At 48.1% G+C, this 25097-nt stretch overlaps 1 protein-coding gene across 2 annotated transcripts; it reads right to left on the bottom strand.

Moving 5' to 3' along the window:
• Window positions 1–5053: 5053 nt before the first annotated feature.
• On the bottom strand, window positions 5054–18149 carry PRRG3 (proline rich and Gla domain 3). 2 transcript variants are annotated; one of them, XM_043569751.1, is made up of 4 exons: window positions 18022–18149; window positions 12193–12231; window positions 10992–11152; window positions 5054–10605 (listed from the first exon to the last, which is right to left on the bottom strand). In XM_043569751.1, the coding sequence occupies exons 2-4, from the start codon at window positions 12197–12199 to the stop codon at window positions 10078–10080; spliced, it is 696 nt and encodes a 231-aa protein (XP_043425686.1). In that variant the 5' UTR covers window positions 12200–12231; window positions 18022–18149; the 3' UTR covers window positions 5054–10077. The 2 variants fall into 2 exon arrangements, with proteins under 2 accessions (XP_043425686.1, XP_043425685.1); XM_043569750.1 differs by lacking the exon at window positions 18022–18149 and adding an exon at window positions 17219–17303.
• Between the last annotated feature and the right edge of the window lie 6948 nt (window positions 18150–25097).

Below are 25097 nucleotides of genomic sequence, written 5' to 3'. Positions count from 1 at the left end.
CCAGGGCCTTCAGCTTCTCCCCCTTGCCAGGATGATTCTCTTCAGCACAGAAATATTATCATATCTTTCCCAGCACGGGGACATTGGTTTCATGAGAGCAGAGACCTTGTCAGCCTCACTCACTACTGTCTCCTATGCACTTAGCCCAAAGCTTGACTCATGGCAGGAGCTCATAAAGTATTTGTTTAATTAAAATGACCTGAATATTCAAAAAAAAAGTCTTCCCTTTGTGTCTTGTCTCATTCGTGCTACTGTCCTTTCTCAACTCTTTGAAAGTGTTGCCCCCACCAGGAACACTGTCTAGACTCTTTGACCTCCCAGACATTCCTCTTCTCATTCTAGTTTGGCTTTCTCATCCACAACTCAACTGAAACCTCCTGGCAGCTTGATCCAGTGAACCCCCTTCACGTTTCATTTTAATTCGCTTGTTGGAAGCATTTCACATCACTGTCCTCTCTCTCCTTCTGGAAACATTCTCCCCCCCTTGGTTTCCAGACCTGTGCAGCCACACAGTTTTTCCCTGGCCTATCAGGCCTCTCTCCTAGCCCACTGGGTCCACACCCAAGACTTCATTTATCATCTTTTGTAAAAAGCATTTTTATTTACTTTTTAAATTTTTTTAATGTTTATTGATTATTGAGAGAGAGAGGGAGAGAGAGAGAGACAGAGCATGAGTGGGGGAGGAGAAGAGAGAGAGGGAGACACAGAATCTGAAGCAGGCTCCAGGCTCTGAGCTGTCAGCACAGAGCCCAACAGGGGGCTCGAACTCACAAACCTCGAGATCATGACCTGAGCCAAAGTCAGACACTTAACCGACTGAACCACCCAGGCACCCCTGTAAAAGCACATAATGGAATATTACTGAGCCATTAAAAAGAATGAAATCTTGCCATATGCAATGACATGGATGCACCTAAAGTGTATTATGCTAAGCCAAATAAGTCAATCAGAGAAAGACAAATACCATATGATTTCACTTATATGCGGAATTTAAGAAGCAAAACAAATGAGCAAAAGGGAAAAAGAAAGAGACAAACCAAGAATCAGACTCTTAACTATAGAGAACACACTGACGGTTACCAGAGGGAAGGGGGTGGGGTGATGGGTGACCTAGGTGATGGGGATTGAGGAGGGCACTGGTGATGAGCACTGGGTGTTGTATGGAAGTGTTGAATCACTATATTGTACACCTGAAACTAATATAACACTGTATGTTAACTAACTGGAATTGAAACAAAAACTTTTAAAAACAGATGAAGCACAGTTGCTCACAGACCCAATTCACAGCTATGGCAGCTTGATACTGAGACACCAAGTGCTGCTCCACGTGTGCACTGCCTCTGTAACATGTCACTGCAAAACAAATGTTGAAGGATAACCACTATTATCTCTTTTGGCCTTTTTTTTGTAAAAGCAAAAATCTGCTGATTTCTTTCAGTTAGTGAAAACAAGCAGTAATGTAGGTCTTTCATAAAAGCAAAGTAGTGTAAAGCAAACTATTGAAAAGTGGGGGATACCTGTATTTCTATCTCTTGTATACATCTCGTACTGGTTCTGTGTCTCTGGAGAACCCTGATACAACCTCTTCAATATATAATTCAGTGTTTGAGCAAAAATCTTCTCAGTAGTCTACTTCTCTCTGTTTCCTTTGCCACTTTCCTCGGCAATCCCACCAATGCCTCTTGCCTGGATGACTGCATAGCCTCCTGCCTTATCTCTTATATCCCGTCATGACACCTTCAGCCCATTCCCCACATAGCAGGCCAACTGATTGTTTTAAATATAACAGGCTTGGCCATGTCCTCTTGCTCCTCAAAGCAGTCCTCAGTGCCCTCCCATTCTCACTAGGGAGTAAAAACTATAGCTCTGAATATGACCTTGGGACCTCACATGGCTGCCTTCCCTCTGCCTCTCCAACCTCATCTTGCACAAGGATTTCCCCGTATGTTACCCTGGCTTTTTCTGTTTCCATGAAAGCTTGATGGTCTTGCTAGACTCTAGGGGTCTTCATATGCCATTCCTCTGCCTGGTTTAATTGTCTTCAGTGCTCTTTGCCTGACTGATTCCTAGTCATCCTTCAAACTTTAGATTGGGCATGGCTTCCTCAGAAAGGCTTTCTCTGGCAGCCCCTAGTCCCAGCACCCTGGACTTCCCCCAGCAGAAAGTTTGACATGCTTCATTGCTGTGGCTTGTCTAATGCCTCCACAAAACTAGGCCCAGAACTCCAGAAAGGTAAGACCTAGAATGTTGCTGCACTCCCTACTGGAACCCTATGGCCTTGCTTGAAACAGGGGCACCACCAGCTCGTAGAACATCATGTTCTGCCAGCACCTACCCCAGTATGCCCTTGTCAGTCCCAGAATTCGGGAGTGCTGGGACTGACCAGTCCACCCACTGTGCTGCTATGATTTACTGTAACTAGTCTGATATGAAATGTTACCCAGCCTCTATTTTTATAGAACATAAAGACTAGTGAAACTGAATTCATCATATAGTTTGAGCTCTTCAGAGAAGAGAAGTTGCTGAAAGTCACTGCTATTGTTGCTGCTGGTCTTGTCATTCATAAAAACAACATATTTTGTCTATAAAAAAATCTGAGGGGGAACAAAAATTTTGTCTGTTTTCAAGCTTTGGGTTCTCACATCACTCTCAACAGAGGGACCCTGGGAAAACTGTTCTGAAACCCACTTCTCTCCCAATTCCACTTGCCTTTTTGGCACCTTTGGCAACCGTCCCAGGCCTGTCCATTTGTGGCAGGGAAGAAACTGCTCTGGGGTCTTGTTTGAAACTAACAAGGTGCCCCTGTCTTTGCTAGTACCTAAGAGAAGTAATGATGTTCACCCACAAGCTTTTCCAGAGTGTGTGTGATGTGCTCAGGATTGGAATAAAGAACAATAAAGACTCCCTCTGCTACAAGTGGAATGTTATAGGCTGAATTGTGTCTCCCACCCCCTCCAAATTCATATGTTGAAGTCCTCACTGCCAGTACCTCAGCATATGATTATACTGGGGGATGGGATCTTTAGAGAGGTAATTTAGGTTAAATGAGATCAAAAGAATGGGACCTAATCTAATCTGACTGGTGTCCTTACACCCAGAGGATATAAAGACACCAACACACACCTAAGGAAGAGCATGTGATGACACAGGCAGAAAAGGATGGTCTAGAAGCCAAAGGGAAAGGCCTTAGAAACCAACCTTGCCAACACCTGGATCTCAGACTTCCACCTTCTAGAACTGTAAGAGAATACATCTGTGTCTTTTAAGTCATCCAGTCTGTGGCACTTCATTATGGCAGCCCAAGTAAACTAACACATTTGAAGGTTGGGTTCTGGTTGGAGAATATAATCAATCAACACATTTTATTTCATTGAAGACTGACTGTGAGCCACCATGCCAAGTTCTGAGGAAGAACTAGGGAGAAAAAATTTTTACAGGTTCTCTGCCCCATGGAATTAATAGTTGGGCAGGAGGAGGTGTGGGGATGCTGGAGGGTTGGTGAATCAACAAGAAAACAAAAGCAAACTGACCTCCAAAAGAGACCAGCACTGTCATATGAGTGGCTCAGGGTGGGGCAACCACTGAAGACCTGAGCTCACATGATGATGGCAGCACTTCCTGTCTGTGAGCCATTGGCCAAATGGCATACCTCTCTGTCCTTGCTTCCCTCAGCTATCACAGGTTTGTTGGCAGGACTGTCTCAGTTAATACATGTGCAAGGCCTGGCATACCCTAAGTGCTCAATAAATGCTGATTATGATTAGTTCCAAGCACAAGTCATGGATCTTCCCACTATTCTTTCATCCCTTCACTCTGTGCAGTCTCAGACCAGCTCCTCAAAGGCTTTGGCAGTAGTTCAGGATTGGGGCTTAGGGAAAGAATGACAGGATTCCAAGCCACACCCAGGAGCACAGTATCTGCACCCGCCTGCCCCCCCCCCGCCCTGTTCCCTACTATCACTCCTTTAAATTCCTGCCCCTAACTTGCCCTCACCATCCACAAGCAATCACAGTGTCTTGCCCCTAGAACCTGTGATCTTGAGGTATAGCAGGTAAACAAGAGAGGGAGACCCAATCCCTTGGATGGTGTCCCAGCAGGACTTTGGAAGCCAGGGGTCTCTCTCACATACTGGCTTCCTTACATGGGCTACCTTGAGACTTTTAAGTCACTGCCTAGAATTTTTTTTCTGACAAAAAGAACCTAAAGTTCAAAACCCATGTTCAGAATGTGATCCCATGTGTGTACTGAAGTCTGCTTGAAGAGTATTCATTTAACTTCTCAGCATCCCTAGAACGTTGACATTACTCAACAAGTCAGTCTGGGATAAGAATGGAACCCAACGCCTCTGGTTGCCATTTCTGGCATTCAGGCTACATATTCAATCCTCACAGGAGGTCTTAAGTTTCACTGTCATTTTCTCAACACTTCCATGGCTTTTCCTATTAAAGGGTGGATTATTTTCATTCCTGGGGATTGGCCCAACTTGCACTGGTGATATCCCATGGCCATATCTCATCCCACACCAATGCTGGGACTGTTTGTAGCTAAGACTATGCTTCCACCAAGGGGAAGCTAAGGCATCATTGCCCTCTGAATAGTCTGAGTCTTGCCATCCTCAGAATTCAAGAAGCTGAACCAAGGTGAAGCCTGAGTATTAAGTCCTACCTTCACAGGATACAGGGAAAATTCTCTCTCTCACCCCTCCCCCAACTCTGAAACCAAGCCAGGAATCCTTCTAGCAAGAGACACCTCTGTGAGTAACCAGGGATCAGGTGACAGGGAAGTTGCTAACTTGATTTGTGACAGACTTTACTAACCTCATCCCAGGGGGATGGGTCAGGATATCATCTTACAAACATGAGGACAAACTTTAGGACCCAGGATCCCTCTACTTCCTGCTTCTAAACTGGTTTGGGCTGTTTCCTTATCTACAGTCTGACTTTTGGAAAAAACAAGTTTTTTCCAAAACAAAGTTGATGGCCCACAACCATCAACACCTCCTGCAAGTTTGGGAGTCAGCAGGGATCCAAGACCGATGAGGACAGGACACAAGTGAATGCCAGGTGCTCTTTATTATTATTAATTATCTTTTTGTACAGAAAGAGACAAAATTTAACAGCTAAACTCAACAATTATAAAAAGAGAGAGAGAGAGAGTGAATTAGAAGCAAGTGTGTTTGTTGCTCCCAGGCTCCAGTGAAATCCTGACATAGTACTGAATGTACAGATTTTCCAGCTGACATGGGTCAACACATGAATACAAGCACAGTTTAAAGTGGTATCAAAATTAATCCATTTCACAGTAATCATGTCTATAAGCTGAGTTGCACAGATCAGGGTTTCCATTGTCACAAATTCACAATCACAGATTGAAATAGCAGGTGTGTTCAGGCCTGGGAAAGTGGCACCGGGAAGGAGAGACAGATCGGGAGGCAAAAGCAGCTGTGGGATTTGTTCCAATCTTGAATATCTGTGTTAATGCTCAGGCTGGGGGCGGGAGAAGGGCAGGCACTGTTCAACGGTCAGATGTCTCAGTACAGTGGAACAACTGTTGAGGCAATGAGTCCGAGGGGGTGTGCTATTTGGATATCTTTGTCAGAAAAATTCCTGCTAGAGAGAGACTCACTGCCCACAGCCTGTGAAAGGAAAAGCTCCGTATGTTTAGTATTTGGGGGCCAATGATGGGAGTGGCCAGCCTGTTAGCGAAACATCTGCTTTACAGAATATTCAGCAAGATACACAGTTATATTACTTTACATTGCAAGCTAGTTCACAAACTATGTTATTCATAAGGTAAATAAAGGAGGAGAATGAAAAGCTGCAGCACCCAACATTCCCACAATGGAGAGAGACCAAGAGATCATCCTATGTGGAAAGAGCCTCACACACAAGAATCACTGAACCCCAAAGCTGAAGGCACGGTGAAGGGATCCCTGATATCTTGAGCTTTTTATTTGAAAAATGTGCTCATTTTAACTAGATCCCTCTTACATATATGACCCTGAAAATTGACTAAAGGGAAGAATATTTCAAAAATTTCTACAGCGCAGGAATCACAGATACCATGAATTATCTTAAGTTGTGATTTTCTATAAATTCTGAATTAGTGGGCTTCAAATTAATAGGCTTTTACCATAGTTGCAGGCAGTCTGATTACAGTACTTTGAAATTAGCTAATTATACTGATTAGTATGAACAGAGTTCAGTGGGGAGAATGTGCTTGTTTCTGAATCACACACTGAAAAGGTTTACTGCCCAGCTCTCCATCTCAGCCTTGAACATGAGAGCAAGACAGCACACAGGCACACTCCTCAAAACACAGAGCATAGGTGAATAAGAGAGCCTCTCTCTCTCCCTGACCCCTCCTCCCGTCCCCCCAGACAAAAGAACAATCTAGAGGCAGTGTTGTTTTTTCCTTCTTCTCACGGGATGCCATTTTCTTGTCAAAAGATTAACCCACAGCCAGAGAGGAACCATCTGGCTCCAACTCCTTAACAAAAAGACACTTTCCTGCCTTGAATTCCTCATATTCAGGCTACTAGAAAGACAACATCCAACCCTTTGGGCAGATTCCTGTTTTCCCAAGCACCCTAAGGAATTCACACTAATGGCAGTGGGAATCACCAGCACAAAAGGAGGTCACTGGCCTCCAAGTCAGCCTGCTGGGTGTTACTGGGCACCTGTGCGCCTCACTCTTTCCCTTGTGCTTTCATTTTGAAAACCCCAGGTGATGGGGAGCAGCGCTGGAGGGACATGTTTGTGATTCTTGTTTTAAAAAGTCTTAAAAAGTTTTTGTTTGAAAACAAGCGACAGTCATATTTCAAGGAATTTTTTAAGCCTTTTCTCTTTTTTCTTAATGAAAAATATCTAAATAACTAGCCCCACCATTCTGAAAGTCGAGTCACATATTTTTTCACACAAAAAAATAAAATTAAAAAATAAAATGGTCCAGGAGTGCTTGGATCTTCTTCATCTGTTGATAACAACAGAACAGGATCTGAAGCAGAGGACACTGTGCCAAAAGGACATGTGAGACGGGGTCCCACAGGGCAGAGGCCCATAGGATGGAGCTGCTTAGTCTTCTCACAAAACTTTTTATGAAGTGGGGACAGAAGGTGGTGACTTTGCGGGGCTTGGACAGCTAATACCAGCTCTCCTCCCTCAGGGCCCTGTCAAAAGGCTGTCCAGCCCCAGGAGGTGACATTCCTCCCTTCAGACCGGAACCCTCCTGGTACAAATATAGCCACACACCAGCTATTGTTTCAGATAAGCATATGAGAAAAGGCAACGTGCACACGTGTGCAGGCAGGCACACACACACACACACACACACGCGTCCAAAAACAACAAAAATGTGGCTACTACAGATTTAGCATTGTATCAAACCAACGTCCATACAAAGACAGAGTTTGAGAAGATATATACAGGGCATTCGTAAAAGCCAAATGTGCACCGCGAGGAGTTATGACCATTGTATACTGTACAGTCTTTTTTCTACAATACCGCAAAAAAACAAAAACAAAAACAAAAACAAAAAACATCCCAGAGACCACGGTGGCAAGCCCACCTGGAAGAATGCTGCCAAGCACCTGAACAGAACACAGGACCCTAGGAGCTGTCTGTGAGCTCTCCCTGTAGGCCCTCACTCAGCGCCTGAAGGACATAACACATGCTGTCCTCCACCAGGCCAGGTTCCTGCTTCCTGCTCCCTCCCATCTCCACCCAGCTTGGCAGGGAAGGGCTCAACAGATGCCAAAGGCAGCAGGCATTCCTTGACATACTCTCTTTGGCTCTGGTCAGTGGGGCCAATGCTTGGCTCTCTTCTCAGTGGGGAGGAGATACATAGGGGTAAGTGACTCCTCCCATGCTCCCAGGTCACACGCAGGCACCTGCCTGAGGAAGTATTGGGAAAGCTGGGCTGGCCCCTGAGCTTCAGGCTGCCCCAGGTCCTCCAACATGACCAAACACGACTGACCATGGCCTCCATCGTGGTAAAGCAGGGCCTTTGTAGGCCAAAAATACATTTGTGAGGAAGGGTAGGACTGCAGTGTTAGAGGCCCAGAGGGAGGAAAATATGAAGAAAGGAAAGCTGGAATGCCACCAGGTCAGCACCTCGGGCATCAGGGAGCTCTCAGAGAAGGACGGGACAGAAAGTGTCAACTGGCAGGAGACCAACTGTCCAGGTTGAGACTCAACATCACAGTCACACGAAGGCCTCCACTAAGACTGGTCCCCTATAAGCTACACATTTCTAGAAGAATCTTCCTAAGGGAAAACTGCACTGGCTCCCTGGTGCTTTAAGAACTGCACAGGCATTAGCTCAGTCAGCCTCAAATAGGCCTGGGAGGTAGGGGGAGGGATAGAAAACCCCAGCCACCGAGTCAAGTTGTCCAAGCTGGTGGACTCACTGGGATAAGAACAGAAGCCTCCTAACTTGAAGCATGTCCCTGGGCAAGTCTTCAGGACTGGAGGGGCCTCCAGAAGTCATCTGTAGCCTCAAGGCAGGGCTTCATTCAGAGAATGAGGCCTGATGCCTGCCTCAGAGAGCTGTTTTGACAGAAAGAAGCTTGTCTTCTCAGTGGGTTTGAAACTGCTGTGGTTGCCAATAGACCCTGGCTTTGCACTCTTTTGGGCCCCACAAAAATTTGCTACACTTTTTAAAGCACCACAGACAAAAAATGATTTGGCACGGAGGCCAGGAAGATGGACATGCAAGGGTGGGGGAGGCGGTGTCGAGAGTCTTTCGCATGGTCACAGACAGTTAAAGGCTGGGTCACTTCTGCCCCCCTACTGTCCAAAGCCTCACTGATATGCACAGGCAGCCTCTGGGCCACAGAAAGGGGTTATTAAAAATGCCAGCACCTGGCAACACCCTGGATGGGCCTTTGACCCCAGGTCACAGGCTTCCCCATCTCCCTTGTCAAGAAATTGCTAAAAAGGGACACTTCAGGATCTTTTCCCCAGGTGGGCACCATTATTAAGGAGAAATCAATCATCTGAAGTTCAAGTTCAACTCATTGCACCTACTTGTGAAAAGGGAAAAATCCTAAGTTCAAAGCCAGAAAGCACAGTGCTGAGGAGGCCAAGTTCATGGGTTTAAGCATCCCATGGGCCAATGAACCTCATTAGGAGAAAACTTCAGCTCTCTGCTCCAGCCTGTAGTCCCAACCACACAGAGGCCATGGGCTTCCCAGGAAGGATCACCAGCATTAGTTTTTCCAGGGCTATAATTGGGCTCATGTCAGTGGGTAGCAGTTTTAGCACAGCCAGTACACATCTGGAAAGCCAAGGTCTTCAGGAGGCCAAGCACACTAGAAGCAGAGCTAGCCCCCAGGATGGCAAAGTTGATGTGGGCCTCGTGTTCAATCTGGCAGCCGGGCCCCTGCCTCTCATCCTTCACACACCCTGCCCTCCTTCCAGCTTGCTCTAGATATTCCTTTTAATCTGGAGTCGGGGCAGATGTTGGGGCAGGGGAGTATCACAGAGCTGACTTCCCCCAGTCACCTATAAATGGCCCGTTATATTGTTTTGTTTAATTGTGTTGGTCATTTATTTGTTATTACTGTTTTTGTTTTTTGTTCAGTCCTGTCCCTGTCCTCAAAATGTAAGCAAGGACAGAAAGCACAGGACTGTTGAGGAAAGGGTGTTGCTGAAGAGCTAGCTTCTCTCCCTCATCTCTGTGGCCTAGGCATCCAATCACAGACAGGTCTCCAGCCAGCTCCACAGCCCCAGGGCCTGAGCCTATGGACATTCTGGCCACATTCAACTCAATGGTGTAATACCTTTGGCATAAGAGAAGCCAGTTCCTGATGAGAGGACAGCATGGCAGGAGCATGGGAGCTTCTGGAAGAGCTGGACTCTCTGGCCTGTAGCTCTCCCCAGGGGCTTTGACGCAGGTGTGTTCCCTACCCCCCTCCACCTGTCTCTGACAACTGACTTCCTACAAATCCACGGTTAGGAAATTATTTGGCAACAAGGAGGCTAAGGCTGTTTTGTGGTGGCACAGTCTTTAAGAAGTTAAAAATAAAATAAGAGACCCCTGAAAGAGGCTTTCATACTGGACAGGACATGAGTCCTACTATTTGTCTGAGCCAGGGTTGGTGGCCACTATCTCCTCATACTTTGGGGGTGGGTCACTGTAAGAGACACTTGCCTCCTCACTGCTGCTCTCCTGGGGTGCAGTTACCTCCTCGTAGGATGGGGGAGGGGTGGCACTGGACAGCCTGGAGAGAGAGAGCTCAGGGAGGTAGAGGGTGCTCTCAAGGCGGACCGTGGTTCTGCCCCCTCGACTAGGCCCCAGCACCACCTGAGGATTGCTCCCTGCCTCACGGTGCGCGGAGGACTCCCCCTGGCTATGCACAGTGCCCCGGTACACCATGACCCGGGGGAGGCTGTGCCCTGCGCGACTGGCTAGGTACCGGTTCTGAGCATACGAGGGGTGATGTCGTGTGGCTTTCTGCAGCTGGCACCTCCAGATGATGAACAAGGCAATGACAATCAGCAACGCCACCCCCAAAAGGGGAACGACCACATACATGGCATCTGGGCTTTGTGTAGGGTCTCGAACTGAGTAGACTGCATTCGGGTACCCCTTCCAGAACTCCATCTACAAAAGAAAAATGGCCACTTACATTTATATGCAAGAGCTCATGCCCCAGCTGGACCTCAGAGACCTTCAGCAAGTCTGGTGTGTTTGGCAGGGCCTGCAGCTGCTCCCCACCCTACTGCATCTGACTGGCTTCTGAGGCCTATCAGAGAGGCTATGTAATGCACCCAGGATAAAGGACAATGCTCCCAAGTGAAGAGGTCCCCATAATCAGGCAGCTGGGACTCTGAAGACATGTTGTCTGTCCTTCTATGGCCCCAGTGGCCCTGCCTTAGACTGGACTGGCTTTCCTTTATTGCTTCTGACTGGTATGAGATACCAGGGCCTGCTTTTGTTATTCCTGAGGCTCCCCCTGCTCCCAGAAGCTTCCCCAGAACAGTACATGCCGTTTTCTCTTTGTCCTCAAACACCTCCTTGACCTCCTCGTAGCTGCAGACCTCCTCCATGCACTCTCGCTCGATGGTACCCTGGCGCAGCTCCTCCAGGAATTCATTGGCACGAGGGAACCGTTTCAGGACAGAATGGGCATTCTTGGCCTCCAGAAACACTGAAGAGAGAGCTTCACTGAAGCCTGGAATAGGGAGGCACCCAGGGGCTCCTTCAAACCAGACTCAGCCCAGACACAGAAACACAGTGACAAAGGAAAGCAAAACACAACCAGTGGGCAAGACACTACCCCAGATATGACTAGCCCCTTGTAAAAGGGATGAAAGTGCCAACTTTCTGTGATGCCATGATGTATCTGCTTAGAATACCATGAACCCAGCAAGACTCAGGCCTCTGGTGTTATGGAGGAAAATGGGATCTGAGAGGGAGGTGCTTATTGCACAAGAACAATGGACATGAAGGATTTTGAGTATTGTAGTCAACACAGAGAAAGTACCCAGTATCTTCTGCCTCACTTCAAAAAGAGAACATCAGAGCCCTTATCATGAGAATTGGCTCCCCTATAGACTGATGCTGGTGACCAATACCAAATCACCCCATAGCAGTCTACCAGGGTGGGGTCTGTCCACCTGAAAGGCCACCTGTGCCGTCATCAACAGCCTACCCCCAAACAGTCTACTACAAACCCAATCTGGGCTAGATCGAGGCACTGGATGCATACGAATCTAAGAGTGCCTCTGGAAAGAAGGTAGCAGGGAGAATATAAATCTTTGTAGACTGGGCACAGATGCTTCCTGCAAATATGTCATTGAGTGCTAGCCATATCGACCTATTCCAAAGGAAGGGACCCAGCTACAGTCAAACTACCTGGCATAGTATCAGCTATATGCCTCCGTAAGCCTGAGCTCGGTCTCCTGCCAACCAGCCCCTTGCAGTGAAGCAAGCAGGGCTTTACCAACAAGCAGGTGCCCTTTCCCATGGCCTGTCATAGTAGTTTCTCTCATAGTGGACAAGTGAGCACATACTCCAGAAGGGAACCAGAGTTGAGAGGACAAACCTGCTACCCAGACGATGAGACAGGGGCCACAGGGACACACTCAGGACGGGAAAGCTGGAAAGGACTTGAAAAGTAAGCATGCACCTTTCCTGCGAGCCCCTGGGTAGGCCTTTCACCCTCAGCCTGGCCCCTGGAAAACTCACCTGCCATCGCTGCTCCCTTAGATCCCGTGTCTCACTTGCCTGGCAAAGGAGAAAAGCAGAGTCACAATTAAATCACACCCCCAAAGCCTACAGCGCACCCGTTTGACCCTGAGATGTGGCCCCTACCCCTGCTAGCCTGGTCAAAGGTCAAAGCAACACCTCATGAGGTACATTACCTCCTAGGCCACTCACAGCTCTATTACTTTCCATACTTCCCCAAGCTCTCTTTCCAGAGTTACCTGCCTGAGGCCCAGCAGAGCCCAAAGCTAACTTTTGGGCTCTTTCTCCCACAAACAGATTCTGAGGGTCTAGAAGACCTAAGGGTTGACTTCATTCTGAAGGAAGGAAGGAAAGAAAGAAAGAAAGAAAGAAAGAAAGAAAGAAAGAAAGAAAAAAAAAAAGAAAGAAAGAAAGAAAAAAAGAAAGAAAGAAAAAAAGAAAGAAAGAAAAAAGAAAGAAAGAAAGAAAGAAAGAAAGAAGAGAGAGAAAGAAAGAAAGAAAGAAAGAAAGAAAGAAAGAAAGAGAACTTCCCACAGGCCAAGTTTCTTCTTTCCTCACCTCTCTCAAAAAATCTTTGAGAAAAACTGAGAGCTTTTTCCCTGAGATCAGGAACACGACAGAGATGCCCACTCTCACCGCTGTTGTTTAATATAGTGTTGGAAGTTCTAGCATCAGCAATCAGACAACAAAAGGAAATCAAAGGCATCAAAATTGGCAAAGATGAAGTCAAGCTTTCGCTTTTTGCAGATGACATGATATTATACATGGAAAATCCCATAGACTCCACCAAAAGTCTGCTAGAACTGATACATGAATTCAGCAAAGTTGCAGGATACAAAATCAATGTCCAGAAAGCAGTTGCATTCTTATACACTAACAATGAAGCAACACAAAGACAAATAAAGAAACTGATCCCATTCACAATTGCACCAAGAAGCATAAAATACCTAGGAATAAATCTAACCAAAGATGTAAAAGATCTGTATGCTGAAAACTATAGAAAGCTTATGAAGGTAATTGAAGAAGATATAAAGAAATGGAAAGACATTCCCTGCTCATGGATTGGAAGAATAAATATTGTCAAAATGTCAATACTACCCAAAGCTATCTACACATTCAATGCAATCCCAATCAAAATTGCACCAGCATTCTTCTCGAAACTAGAACAAGCAATCCTAAAATTCATATGGAACCACAAAAGGCCCTGAATAGCCAAAGGAATTTTGAAGAAGAAGACCAAAGCAGAAGGCATCACAATCCCAGACTTTAGCCTCTACTACAAAGTTGTCATCATCAAGACAGCATGGTATTGGCACCAAAACAGACACATAGACCAATGGAATAGAATAGAAACCCCAGAACTAGACCCACAAACGTATGGCCAACTCATCTTTGACAAAGCAGGAAAGAACATCCAATGGAAAAAAGACAGCCTCTTTAACAAATGGTGCTGGGAGAACTGGACAGCAACATGCAGAAGGTTGAAACTAGACCACTTTCTCACACCATTCACAAAAATAAACTGAAAATGGGTAAAGGGCCTGAATGTGAGACAGGAAACCATCAAAACCTTAGAGGAGAAAGCAGGAAAAGACCTCTCTGACCTCAGCCGTAGCAATCTCTTACTCGACACATCCCCAAAGGCAAGGGAATTAAAGCAAAAGTGAATTACTGGGACCTTATGAAGATAAAAAGCTTCTGCACAGCAAAGGAAACAACCAACAAAACTAAAAGGCAACCAACGGAATGGGAAAAGATATTTGCAAATGACATATCGGACAAAGGGCTAGTATCCAAAATCTATAAAGAGCTCACCAAACTCCACACCCGAAAAACAAATAACCCAGTGAAGAAATGGGCAGAAAACATGAATAGACACTTCTCTAAAGAAGACATCCGGATGGCCAACAGGCACATGAAAAGATGTTCAGCGTCGCTCCTTATCAGGGAAATACAAATCAAAACCACACTCAGGTATCACCTCACGCCAGTCAGAGTGGCCAAAATGAACAAATCAGGAGACTATAGATGCTGGAGAGGATGTGGAGAAACGGGAACCCTCTTGCACTGTTGGTGGGAATGCAAATTGGTGCAGCCGCTCTGGAAAGCAGTGTGGAGGTTCCTCAGAAAATTAAAAATAGACCTACCCTATGACCCAGCAATAGCACTGCTAGGAATTTATCCAAGGGATACAGGAGTACTGATGCATAGGGCCACTTGTACCCCAATGTTCATAGCAGCACTCTCAACAGTAGCCAAATTATGGAAAGAGCCTAAATGTCCATCAACTGATGAATGGATAAAGAAATTGTGGTTTATATACACAATGGGGTACTACGTGGCAATGAGAAAGAACGAAATATGGCCCTTTGTAGCAACGTGGATGGAACTGGAGAGTGTGATGCTAAGTGAAATAAGCCATACAGAGAAAGACAGATACCATATGTTTTCACTCTTATGTGGATCCTGAGAAACTTAACAGAAACCCATGAGGGAGGGGAAGGAGAAAAAAAAAGAGGTTAGAGTGGGAGAGAGCCAAAGCATAAGAGACTCTTAAAAATTGAGAACAAACTGAGGGTTGGTGGGGGGTGGGAAGGAGGGGAGGGTGGGTGATGGGTGTTGAGGAGGGCACCTTTTGGGATGAGCACTGGGTGTTGTATGGAAACCAATTTGACAATAAATTTCATATATTGAAAAAAAATCTTTGCACTTTTGAATTGGAAAGGATCTCAGAGAGATGGGGTCTTAGGTGAGGCCAAGCACACCAACAGTGACAGAGACAGGATGCATTTTGTGGAACTAACTTTGCTCACAGTGGCAAGTCCCAGATACCTCTAGGGAGAAGCATGCTCCTGGAAAACAGGCAGCATGCATTGAAGAAGCAGGTACTGGCAAAGCTTAACATGGCAACAACAACTACGTCAAAAGTCATGGCCCAAACCCAGGTGACTCACTGTGTTTGACTGCACCAGACACAGTGCCCAGGATCTTCTGAAACTAACTCTCTCTCTCCTCTCCTTGCATTAAGGAACACTGCGGTGGAGTACTAGGACAGTGACTGGCGTGACCAAAACTGAGATGCTAAGTCAATGCAAGGGTTGCCTCTAATGTGAACTATTGTCCAAAAGCCTCACTCCTGCTCAGGAATTATCCAGCCACAATGTAAACCATAGCCACAGCACACTGCTCTCCCCCAACACAGACTCCCACTCATGCACGTATTCCAGAGCACTGACCAAGCTGTCCACATCTGGGAGCAATCACCCTGCTTCTCCCCTCCCCAAGAAGAAGCTCTGGTTTTATGACTAACAGGATGTAAGACACGCGAACGGTGTAACCCGCTATGCCACCCTTTTTGCCTAGGCTGCCAGGAAGTTCAGCGTTAACATTGATCACCAAGCACAAACATTCTAGAAGCCCAGCTGTTGAGCACATATGCTTCTCCTTTGCAACAGGGAATACATTTTTCTATTTAGGTGGTCAGAGTCTTATGTATTTTTAAAATATACCTTCTAATTCTTTTGGCAAACAGGTAGGATATAAATCATAAATAAAATTAAAGCTAAAGGAAAAACAGCAAATATAACATCCATCTATGGAAACACCACGTCAAGGGGGATTTTGTCTTTTGAATTCCACAACAATCCCACCCAAAACTATCAGTGAGTGAACCTGTCAACAGATGGGTCTACCATTTTAAGATAAGTTGGCCCTCAATGTTTTAGAGTGAAGACGGAATATTAATCCTAATTTCTGCTTCATTATGGATCTCTGGGATTCCCCTAGGGCCAATGCCACTCATGAGGTGAGCCTAACAGCAATGGTTTTGACTGAATTAAATACGGAGCTGTTGTGTCAGGGTATGAAAAGAATAAGTAAAGGCTGTGCCAATAAGTGAAGATAGAAAAACATACGTTTCATTTTTTATCAAAGAGAACTGCAGTGTTGTTTTGTTCATTTGTATGTGGAAAAATTACGTAACAGCTTACATATAGCCACCTCTTGTCCCAAACACATTCGACTTTGGTGCATGCACACCCACACATGTCATAGCCATGGATGAGTGTTCTCCTGACACCTGATGAAGTCATTAGTTCATTTTTAAGCTTCAAACAAGCCAGGAACTCCCCCCAAACAGCTCACAGGGCATGGCCCACTCCATTAACAATTCTGTAGTCACCATCACTGCTGCTACTGCTGCTGTTGCTGCTGCCATGAAGCCGCCTCCCCCTCCTTCCCCAAAATTTAGCGCCTGCTTCTTCCCCTATAAATACACCATCAATAGGGCATTGCTATGGCAACAGCGAGGAAGCGTGAGGGCTCCACGACAGAGAATGCTGCTGCAGTCACGCATGTACATGTCCCTCCTACCCCTGGTGGATATTGTAAGGCTGATTGTAGGCCGAAGGAATTTTTAACCCACTCCCCTCAGGAACACAACTGAATCCTGAAAGCCTGGAAAGGAAGGAAGGCAGGGACTGGCCACCACCAAGACCTTCCTTAACCTCAGCCTGAGCTGAAGCTTCCAAATCAACAGCACTGTGAAACATCACTCCCAAAGTCCCTAGCATGGGGACAGGAAGCCATCAGAGCACCGGGTGTCCCAAGAGGTGGCCTCCACACCACTTCTCCAAATCCTCACCCTTTTCATTCCCCTCACTCAGAACTGGTCGCCAGGAAAGGCTTCTGTGATCAGCAAATCTCATGAGTCATCAACCCACCCAGTGACATGGAACTCCCAAATTACGCTCAAACTCAAACTCTGGGCCCTCCTTGTCCCCTTCCACTCATGCCAACCCCTAAAGTGCCCATCCTTGCCCACTGTCGCCCACCAGCAGCGCCCTGCCCACGAATTCCAGCTTCTGGCCCAGCTAGACTCTTCTCCTGGGTCTGCTCAAGACCCCAAACGCCTTGGCCCGTTTGGGCCTCCAGATCCTCCCCCAACAGTGCCCCGCGCCCAGCTCAGTGGCCCTGGACACAGAACCATGCCCTCGGGGCTGGAACCAACCAACCCAAACGGCCTCACCGTTCTCTGGGCCCAGGAGGCGACCGCCCAGTTTGTGCACACAGCCCGCCACCTCGCTGCGGCGCCTCTTCCAGCAGGGCCCCTGTCCCCGCCCACCTGCTCCCCGTCGGCCAAGCCCCCGGCCCAGCCCAGCCGTCTCCTCCCTCCCTCCCTCCCCGCCCGCCGGTCTCCCGACACCCCGGGGGCCCCCAAGTCGGCCCGGCCAAGGCCAGGGCCGAGGTGCACCTGGAGCTCCCGCCCCTTGCAGCCGGGCGCCTGGGCCCTGCCCGTTACCTCGGCACCCCCCTGCCCCTGCTCTCCTCTGGGGACTCCGCCGCTGCCCGCCCCCACGCCCCGCTGCGCCAGGTCTGGCCTCGCGCCCCGCGCCTTGCGCGCCACCCTCGAGCGCCACGACCACCGTGCCCTGATCGCCAGGCCGCGATCGTCGCGCCGCACCGCGAGCCGGGCCGCCAGGCCGAGGACAGGAGAGGGGTGGGGGTGAGGAGAGCGGGCCGAGGGGGAGGGAGGGCAGGCCAGCAAGCTGGGCCGGAGGGGCGGCGGCGCGCACCAAGCACCGCGCGCCCGCGCCCCAGTCCGCCGGCGCCGCCCCTGCCCCCGCCCGTGCCGCGGGGGGCGGGGCCTGGTCGGCGGGCCAGGGGTGCACCAAGGACCCCTGGCCAAAGGTGCTGGCCCGGTCGTGCCTCCGGGCGCTGGCCCTCGGAAGCCCAGGCGCTATAGCGGGCTGGGGCAGCCGCTCCCAAGGCCCACGCGCCAGGGGGCCCCGCGCAGCGAACCCTCCCCAACTGTTCCCTACCCAGGCTCACCTGTCATTGTGGCCAGCCCGCCCCCGAGTGCCAGCCGAGAAAAGAAGGGGCTCAAGCCAGCAGCCTGGGCCCACCTAGCAGGGCTCCAGCGAGCCCGCAGAAGGGCTGGATTGAGGCTGCGTTCTGCCAATGACTGGGTGACCTTGGCTTCTTCACTTACCTCCTCCCCACCCTGCCCTAGGACGGCAGGCTTCTCTCCTGTCAAATCTGGTAAATGGGGAGAATCCTGCCTCCCTCGCAGGGCTGCAGCGAAATAAAGGAGGAAATGGGCTTGGGAAACTCTTAAGGCGCAGAAAGGGGAGAGGAAGGGGAGCGCCGGGGTGGGGGTGGGGGTGGGGCGGGGAAGGGGCTCAGGAGGCCGCGCTATGGGAGGTTCAGCATGACAGGACCAGATGCTGGTAGATGACACTAGTCCAAGGAGAACCACGCAAAGAGGTGGAATGCTGAGGGAGGGCAGGACGGTTCTGGGGGAGCTCGGGGTATGAGTTTGCCAAAGCTTCCGAGGAGGGGTCCAGTGCACCCTGCTGGGTTTTCTGGGTTCTTTTTGTTCTCTGCACCTCTGGAGCCCACTTTGCAACTGGATGGGCGCCCCACCCCCACCCTTTTCCCTATTCTGGTGTTTGGGGCAGAATGATCCTGAGAAGGCATGCCCTGAACTATCCCCCACACCCATTCCAGGCAGAGAAACACCAACCTGCCCTGCCGCCAGGGACATGGAAAATAGGGGGAGAGGCCTCCATCACCCCAGACCTCTCCCAGTCCAGCTCTCAGAGCTCAACAGTCCCTCTGCCCCTCCCTGTCCCTGCCCTTCCCTCTCCTTCCCCTTCCCCCACTCCTAATGGCGCTTGCCCCTCCATATCTGCCGCCTGTTCTCAGAGTCTTCCTCTGGCTTGCTTGCTCTTGCAGGGCTACAGAAGCCCTTTTTTTCCCAGTACAGCCCCTCTATGTTTTCCTGGATGAAAGCAGGAGGGAGGGCCACACTCCCTGGCCTGTGGGGCAGGCTTTCACGGAAAAAAATCAAGATCACCTGGGGATAGGAGTGGGGCTCCTTTGGGGCCCCAAGGGCTGCATATGTTTTAGAGCTCCTCTCAGTTCAGGGGGAGAGAGCTTGGGCCCTTGTTGGTGAGAGAGGTGGTTTGGATCTCTTCAGAAACTTACTTCCTGGGTCTCCTAGCCCACCACCAGGTCCCCATGCCAATCTTAACCATGTGCACAGGTAACTGCACACAAGTTTCAATGTGTGAGGCTAAGGTCTGTGACTTTTGCACTTCTCTCAGCACCCCCACCGGAGCTTCTAGTTCCCTCCCTGCCCAGAATGCCTTTCCTCCCACTCTCAGCCTCTGTGCACATGCTTTCATTCTTCCCACATAGCTCAGATGACATCTGTACTCAGGTCATACAGGATTCTCTGCCCCCACCCATGCTGACTGTTCCATTCTCAGCACTCTGTCTGCAGATGCCAAGGGCGGGAAGGGAGAAGAGCAGCCCTTCTGCAGCTTGCTGTCTGCTTCACCACTTGACCAGACCACAGATCAGCTGTGGTCCCGAGCAAGTGATTTAACCTATCTGCATCTCAGTTTCCTCACCTGTCAAAGGAGAATGATGATAATAGTACCTCCCTCAAAGGTGGTGAAGAGGACAGATGGGATAACACATCAAGTGTGCCTGGTGCTGAAGTATGAGCCTAACACAGGTCAGCTTTTGCTGGCAGCCAACTGTGTCAAGTTCATTCTGTTGCTCACCTGAGCTGCACGTTTTCCTCCTCTATCTTGGGGTCAGGGACCTTGTTTCTTCATGTGTCCCTTGCATCCAACACAAAGCCTCATTCACAGCAGGCTCACAGATGCTGACAGTGCTGAGGTCAGAGAGGCCCAATTGATGTGAGGAGCTGGACTGAAGGTCAGTCTTCAACTTACCAACAAGATGCTGTTCCCAACACTACCAGCAGCTCTGGCCCCTGCTTCTTCCCTGAGGTGAACCTGGGTCTTGGCTAACTCCAGACCTTGGCTTCTTCAGAAGGCTTTCTAACTCCCCTCAGGAGGGCTCTAGGCACTCCCAGGGACCACCTTGGGAGGGATGAAGGCCTCCATCCTCCCAAAAACTGCTTTGAGACCTTGGTCTTAATATCCCCTGGTCTGCACCAGGTGGGAAAGGCTTGGTCACTGGCTTCTCTGCCTTGGCTAGGCATGTGGCAGGTTGGTACGCTCAAGGAGCTTTATTTTCCAACCAAATTGCACTTCCCCCAGATTATTGGTACAGTCCAGATCCTCATTATCCAAATCCTAGAGTGATGCCATAGTCTCCCTGTGAGCTTTCACTCTCTCTCTTTCACTCTCTCTCCTCCATCACAGCCAACATGCACCCTTCTCTTATTTGCTACACTGGTGATCTCAATAAACATACCTTGGCACACATCCAAATCACATATGTAGGGCACTAAGGACTGTGGGAGGATCCACCTCTGAAAGAGTGTATAGTTGCTAATAATAATAAAATATGGCAAAAGGCAGATCATATTTCACTAAAAATTCCCAATACAGTAGAAGAGAAAAGACCTTTTACCCAACCTTCTCCAAACTTCTCACCTACCTCTTTTCCTGATCCATATCCCATCATGCAGGACCAGCTTCAAGGGTGCATTCTCTATACTTGGTTTAAGGTTCTGCTGTCTCCATCTTGAAATTCTTTTTGAATACTTTTTGAAAAAGAGACATGCATTTTCATTTTGCACTGGGGCCCACAAAGTATACAGGCATTCTTGCCCATTGGTGACATTCTCAACATCCTCGATCCTATCCCAGCATCTGAACCACCCTACTGCTCTAGGGTGAGCTCACTCCTGATTCTTCTCCTCCTCCCCTCTGTGAGCCGTGGCCAGTCCCTCCTTTCCTCACCTCTCAGCTGCACTGATTCTATCATCTTCCTCCACATGGCATCTCCCTAACCCTATCCTTGTGTCTCTTCCTTTGTCTGAGACAAGTACCCTCTTCCAGCCTCACTCACTTTTCGCACCTCATTCTCTACCCAACCCTCATCCATCTCAGAATTGAACTCTTCTATGAACTCTTCTGCCCCCCTTCCCTTTATATCCTCACCAAGCTTCACCACATCTCTGAGTCTAAACACTGATCCTTAGCCCATAAGAGCCCCAATTCATCTTTGTACATTGATTAACCAACTAATCAAGTATCATGGGCTAAATTGTGCCCTCCCCAATTTATGTATTGAACTCTTAACCCCCTTACCTTAGAATGTGACTATATTTGGAGATAAGGTCTTTACAGAGGTCATTAAATTCAAATGACATTATTGAGGTGGGCCCTACTCCAATCTGTCTGATGCCCATATGAGAAGAGGAGATTAGGACACAGGCACACATATGAGAAACCATGTGAAGGCACCAGGAGAAAGCAACCATCTAGAAGCCAAGGAGAGAGGCCTCTGAATAAACCAATTCTAACAATGCTTTGATCCCAGACTTCTGGCCTCCAAAATTATGAGAAAATAAGTTTCTGTTGTTGAAGCCAACCTGTGGTACTTTGTCATGGCAGGCCAAGCAAATTAAGACATCAAGTATTTACTCAGTGCTATTATGTGCCAGCTAGTATTCTAGGACCTGGGATTACAGGAGCCAATAAAACAAACAAACGGTCCTATCCTCATGAAGTTTAGACAAGAAAACAAAGAAGTCAAAGATATGGGATGTTAAGTAATGATTGGTGCTATGGAGAACAATGAAACAGAGAAGGGTCTTGGAGTGTGGAGTATTTAGATACAGTGGTCAGGGAAGACCCCACTGAGGAGATGGCATTTGAGTCAAGACCCAAAGGATATGAGGGGCCATAATGCTCTAGGTTGTGGGATCCACATGTGCCAGAGCCCTGGAATCAGGGGCATGCCTGGCACATCCTGGGGGCAACCAGTAGGCTGATGTGCTGCACTGGAGGGACTGAGAGAGGAGGACAGTGGGGATGAAGCTAGGGAGGCTTCAACAGAGGGTGATGAGAGATTGTGCAGGGCCTTGCATCCCATTGTGAGGCCTTTGGCTATTAGAGTGATATGGAGAGACCTTGAGGGGCAATGTGATGTCTATTTTCATACAAGTGATCACTCTGGCTGATCTTTAAGAAAAGGTTAAAGAAAGACAAGAGTTGAAGCAGGAGACTATTTTGGGACTCTTGAAATAATCCAGGTGAGAGACAATGGTGTTTTACACCAAGTGACACAGTGGAGGCAGTGAGAGGTATGCAGATTCTGGATAGGTTTTGATGACAGATTGGTATTAGGCTATGACAGAAAGACAGGAGTCAAGGACAGCTCTCAGGGTTTTAGCCAGAGGAACAGGAAGGATGAAGGTACATTAACTGAATTGAGAAAGACAGTAATAGGATCAGTTGGATGAAGGAGTGTGGAGTTCAGGGACAACATCAGTGCTGCAGATATAATTGGAGAAAGAATACCATGTACTCAATATTAAAAATCATGAGACAGGATGAGGTCAATCAGGGGGTGAGCATAGAAAAAGCAAAGCAACCCAAGAACCAAGCCATGAGTAGCCCAACATTTAGAGGTGGGACAGATGAAAAGGAACCAGCAAATGAGACTGGGAAAGAAGGAACAGCGAGGTAGGGTGAAGCCAGCAGAATGTAGACCCAACTGAAGAAAGTGGAGGTTTGACCACTTTCTTCAGTGGAAGGAGGGATTGACCAATTATTCAAATCCCACTGACTAGACTAGTAATAAGACAAAGAATTGATCACTGTGTTTAACAATGTGGAGGTCATTGATGGCCTTAGAGAACAATTTCCATGAAGACGCAGGGGCATACAGGCGGATCAGAGTGTTTTCAAGCAAGAGTAGGAAAAGAGAAATTGGAAACAGTGATGATTGACAACTCTTTTGAGGAGTTGAGCTGCAAAGTAGAGCAGAGAAATAGGAGAGTGGTGGTTGTAGGAATATAAGGAAATAAGATAAAAGTATTTTATTAGGGATGCCTGGGTGGCTCAGTCAGTTAAGCCTCTGACTTTGGCTCAGGTCATGATCTCGCAGTTCGTGGGTTTGAGCCCTGAATCAGGCTCTCTGCTGACAGCTCAGATCCTGGAGCCTGCTTCAGATTCTGTGTCTGCCACTCTCTTGCTTGTACACACACACGCACGCGCGCGCGTGCGCACACACACACACACACAGTCTCTCTCTCGAAAATAAAACATTTTTTAAAAACTAAGTATTTTTTAAAATGGGAGAAATTATGGCATGGTAACATGTTTATGTGCCAATGGGCCAGTAAAGAAGGAAAAAGTTGATGCAGGAAAAAGATGCACAGATGCAGGGAGGAGGGAGAGGTGGTGGTGGAGCTTGGAGCAGTTGTCTTCTGGTGGCTTCTCTTCTCAGTGAAACAGGAAGCCAGGCTAGTAGCTGGGAGTGGGGGTAGGAGAGGAGTATCAGTGGTTTTAGGAGAAAAGGCTTGAAACAGTGTTCTGGGAGGAAGGAAGCCTGGATATTCTATGGAAACATAGCATGATTGCTGGGCTGCATTAAGGGTTCACTTGAGGTTAATTTAAAGTGTAATTACTCAGCATGTCTCCATGCTTTCCACCAACCACATTCAATCTCAGGGGTGCAGACCCAGAGTAGGTGGAAAGTTGGATTTTAACTGGGTTGAGTTTTGCTACATAAATACAAATAAATGGCAGAAGGACATGGGAGTTTTGTGTGGATTCTTGGGAGAAATTATGATGGTGATTGATCATGGATTAATGGGTAAGAAGAGAAGTAAGGATAGAGTCAGTGTTTGGTGAATGGCAGTGAAAACAACAGTAGCATTGTTGGCTGAAGGGTCCCAGTGGCAGTCAAAGGATTGCTGGAGTTCTTGTAGTATTAAAAGAAATGAGCTGGCTTTCAGAGAGTGGGATATGGAGGTTATGGAGATGTGGTGGTGACAGATAATGGCAAGAGCTCAGGATATGACCACAAGCATAAGGAGGAGGGAGAGAGTATTGGTGGAGAGTAGGTCAAGAGACTGAGATACAAGGGGTTTGAATCATTTCTGTGGGTATTGAAATCACCAAGAATGTACATATTTAACAACCTCTTATACCAGACCCCTTGAAGTGTTCTCCTTCCCAATCTCTTATTCCATTCCTTGGTTTCATTGTGAACCTGAGAGGCATACCATTCCCGAGCTTCACCTGTTCCCAGAGCCTCCCTCCTCCCTCAATCTCACTTGTCCTGAAGGTCACCCCACCACTAAGCTTACACCCTAGCACGTGCCATATTCCATGTCCCAAACTACCATGCCTTCCCTGAGCCTTACCCCTGAACATTTAACTGAGCACCTACTACTATGTACCAGGTGCTACACTTGGTGCTGGTGACATAAAGGTGAATCAAACAGACCAAGGTCTGCTCTGCTTCCATTCTGGTTGGAGAAGAGAAACAATAAACTAGCAAACACAGAGAATACTTAAGAAGGTAGTTGGTAGATGTACAGTAGAGGAAAACAAAGCTGGGAATAGGGACGGGGGGAGCCAGGTCATCCTGTTTCTAACCCCTGCCTAGAGCCTCCCAGTCTGTGGACTGCTCACCCCAGGCCAGCTCATGGTGATAATGTGTAGCTTCATCCATGCTCCCAGAGTCTGCCCATTCCAACCCCAGGAGTGACCTTCACCTCTTTCTTGGGCTTGACCCCCAGATCAGCCCCCAATGACATCCATGATTCTCATCTATTCCTCAACCCTCACCTGAGCTTTATCATTGTGCTTCATCTATTCCCTAAGTTTCATGTCCAGAGTCTTGCTTCTTCCATAAAGCTCCCCCAGCCCTGACCATCTCTCCTACAGAGAGCTTCTTCCCATTCCATCCCTCAGCCCCACCTCCATCCTGGATCCAGACCCCATCTGGTCCTAGTCTATTCCTGAGCCCCAATACCTCCTCCCTCACTCCTATTCTAGCTTCTGCCTTCCCAATTGGTATTGGACTGACTGTCAGCAATCAGCTCAAGTGCTGAGAATCCCCCTTCATATGGTCCAGCAAGTTCTTGTGGAGACAGGGTCTGAGGGTTCAGAGTCCTGGAAGTT

Source organism: Prionailurus bengalensis, chromosome X (genome assembly GCF_016509475.1).
Source record: "Prionailurus bengalensis isolate Pbe53 chromosome X, Fcat_Pben_1.1_paternal_pri, whole genome shotgun sequence".
NCBI classification, from domain to species: domain Eukaryota; kingdom Metazoa; phylum Chordata; class Mammalia; order Carnivora; family Felidae; genus Prionailurus; species Prionailurus bengalensis.
The sequence above is the reverse complement of the archived record's forward strand: the minus strand, read 5'-3'. Positions and strand labels throughout refer to the sequence as shown.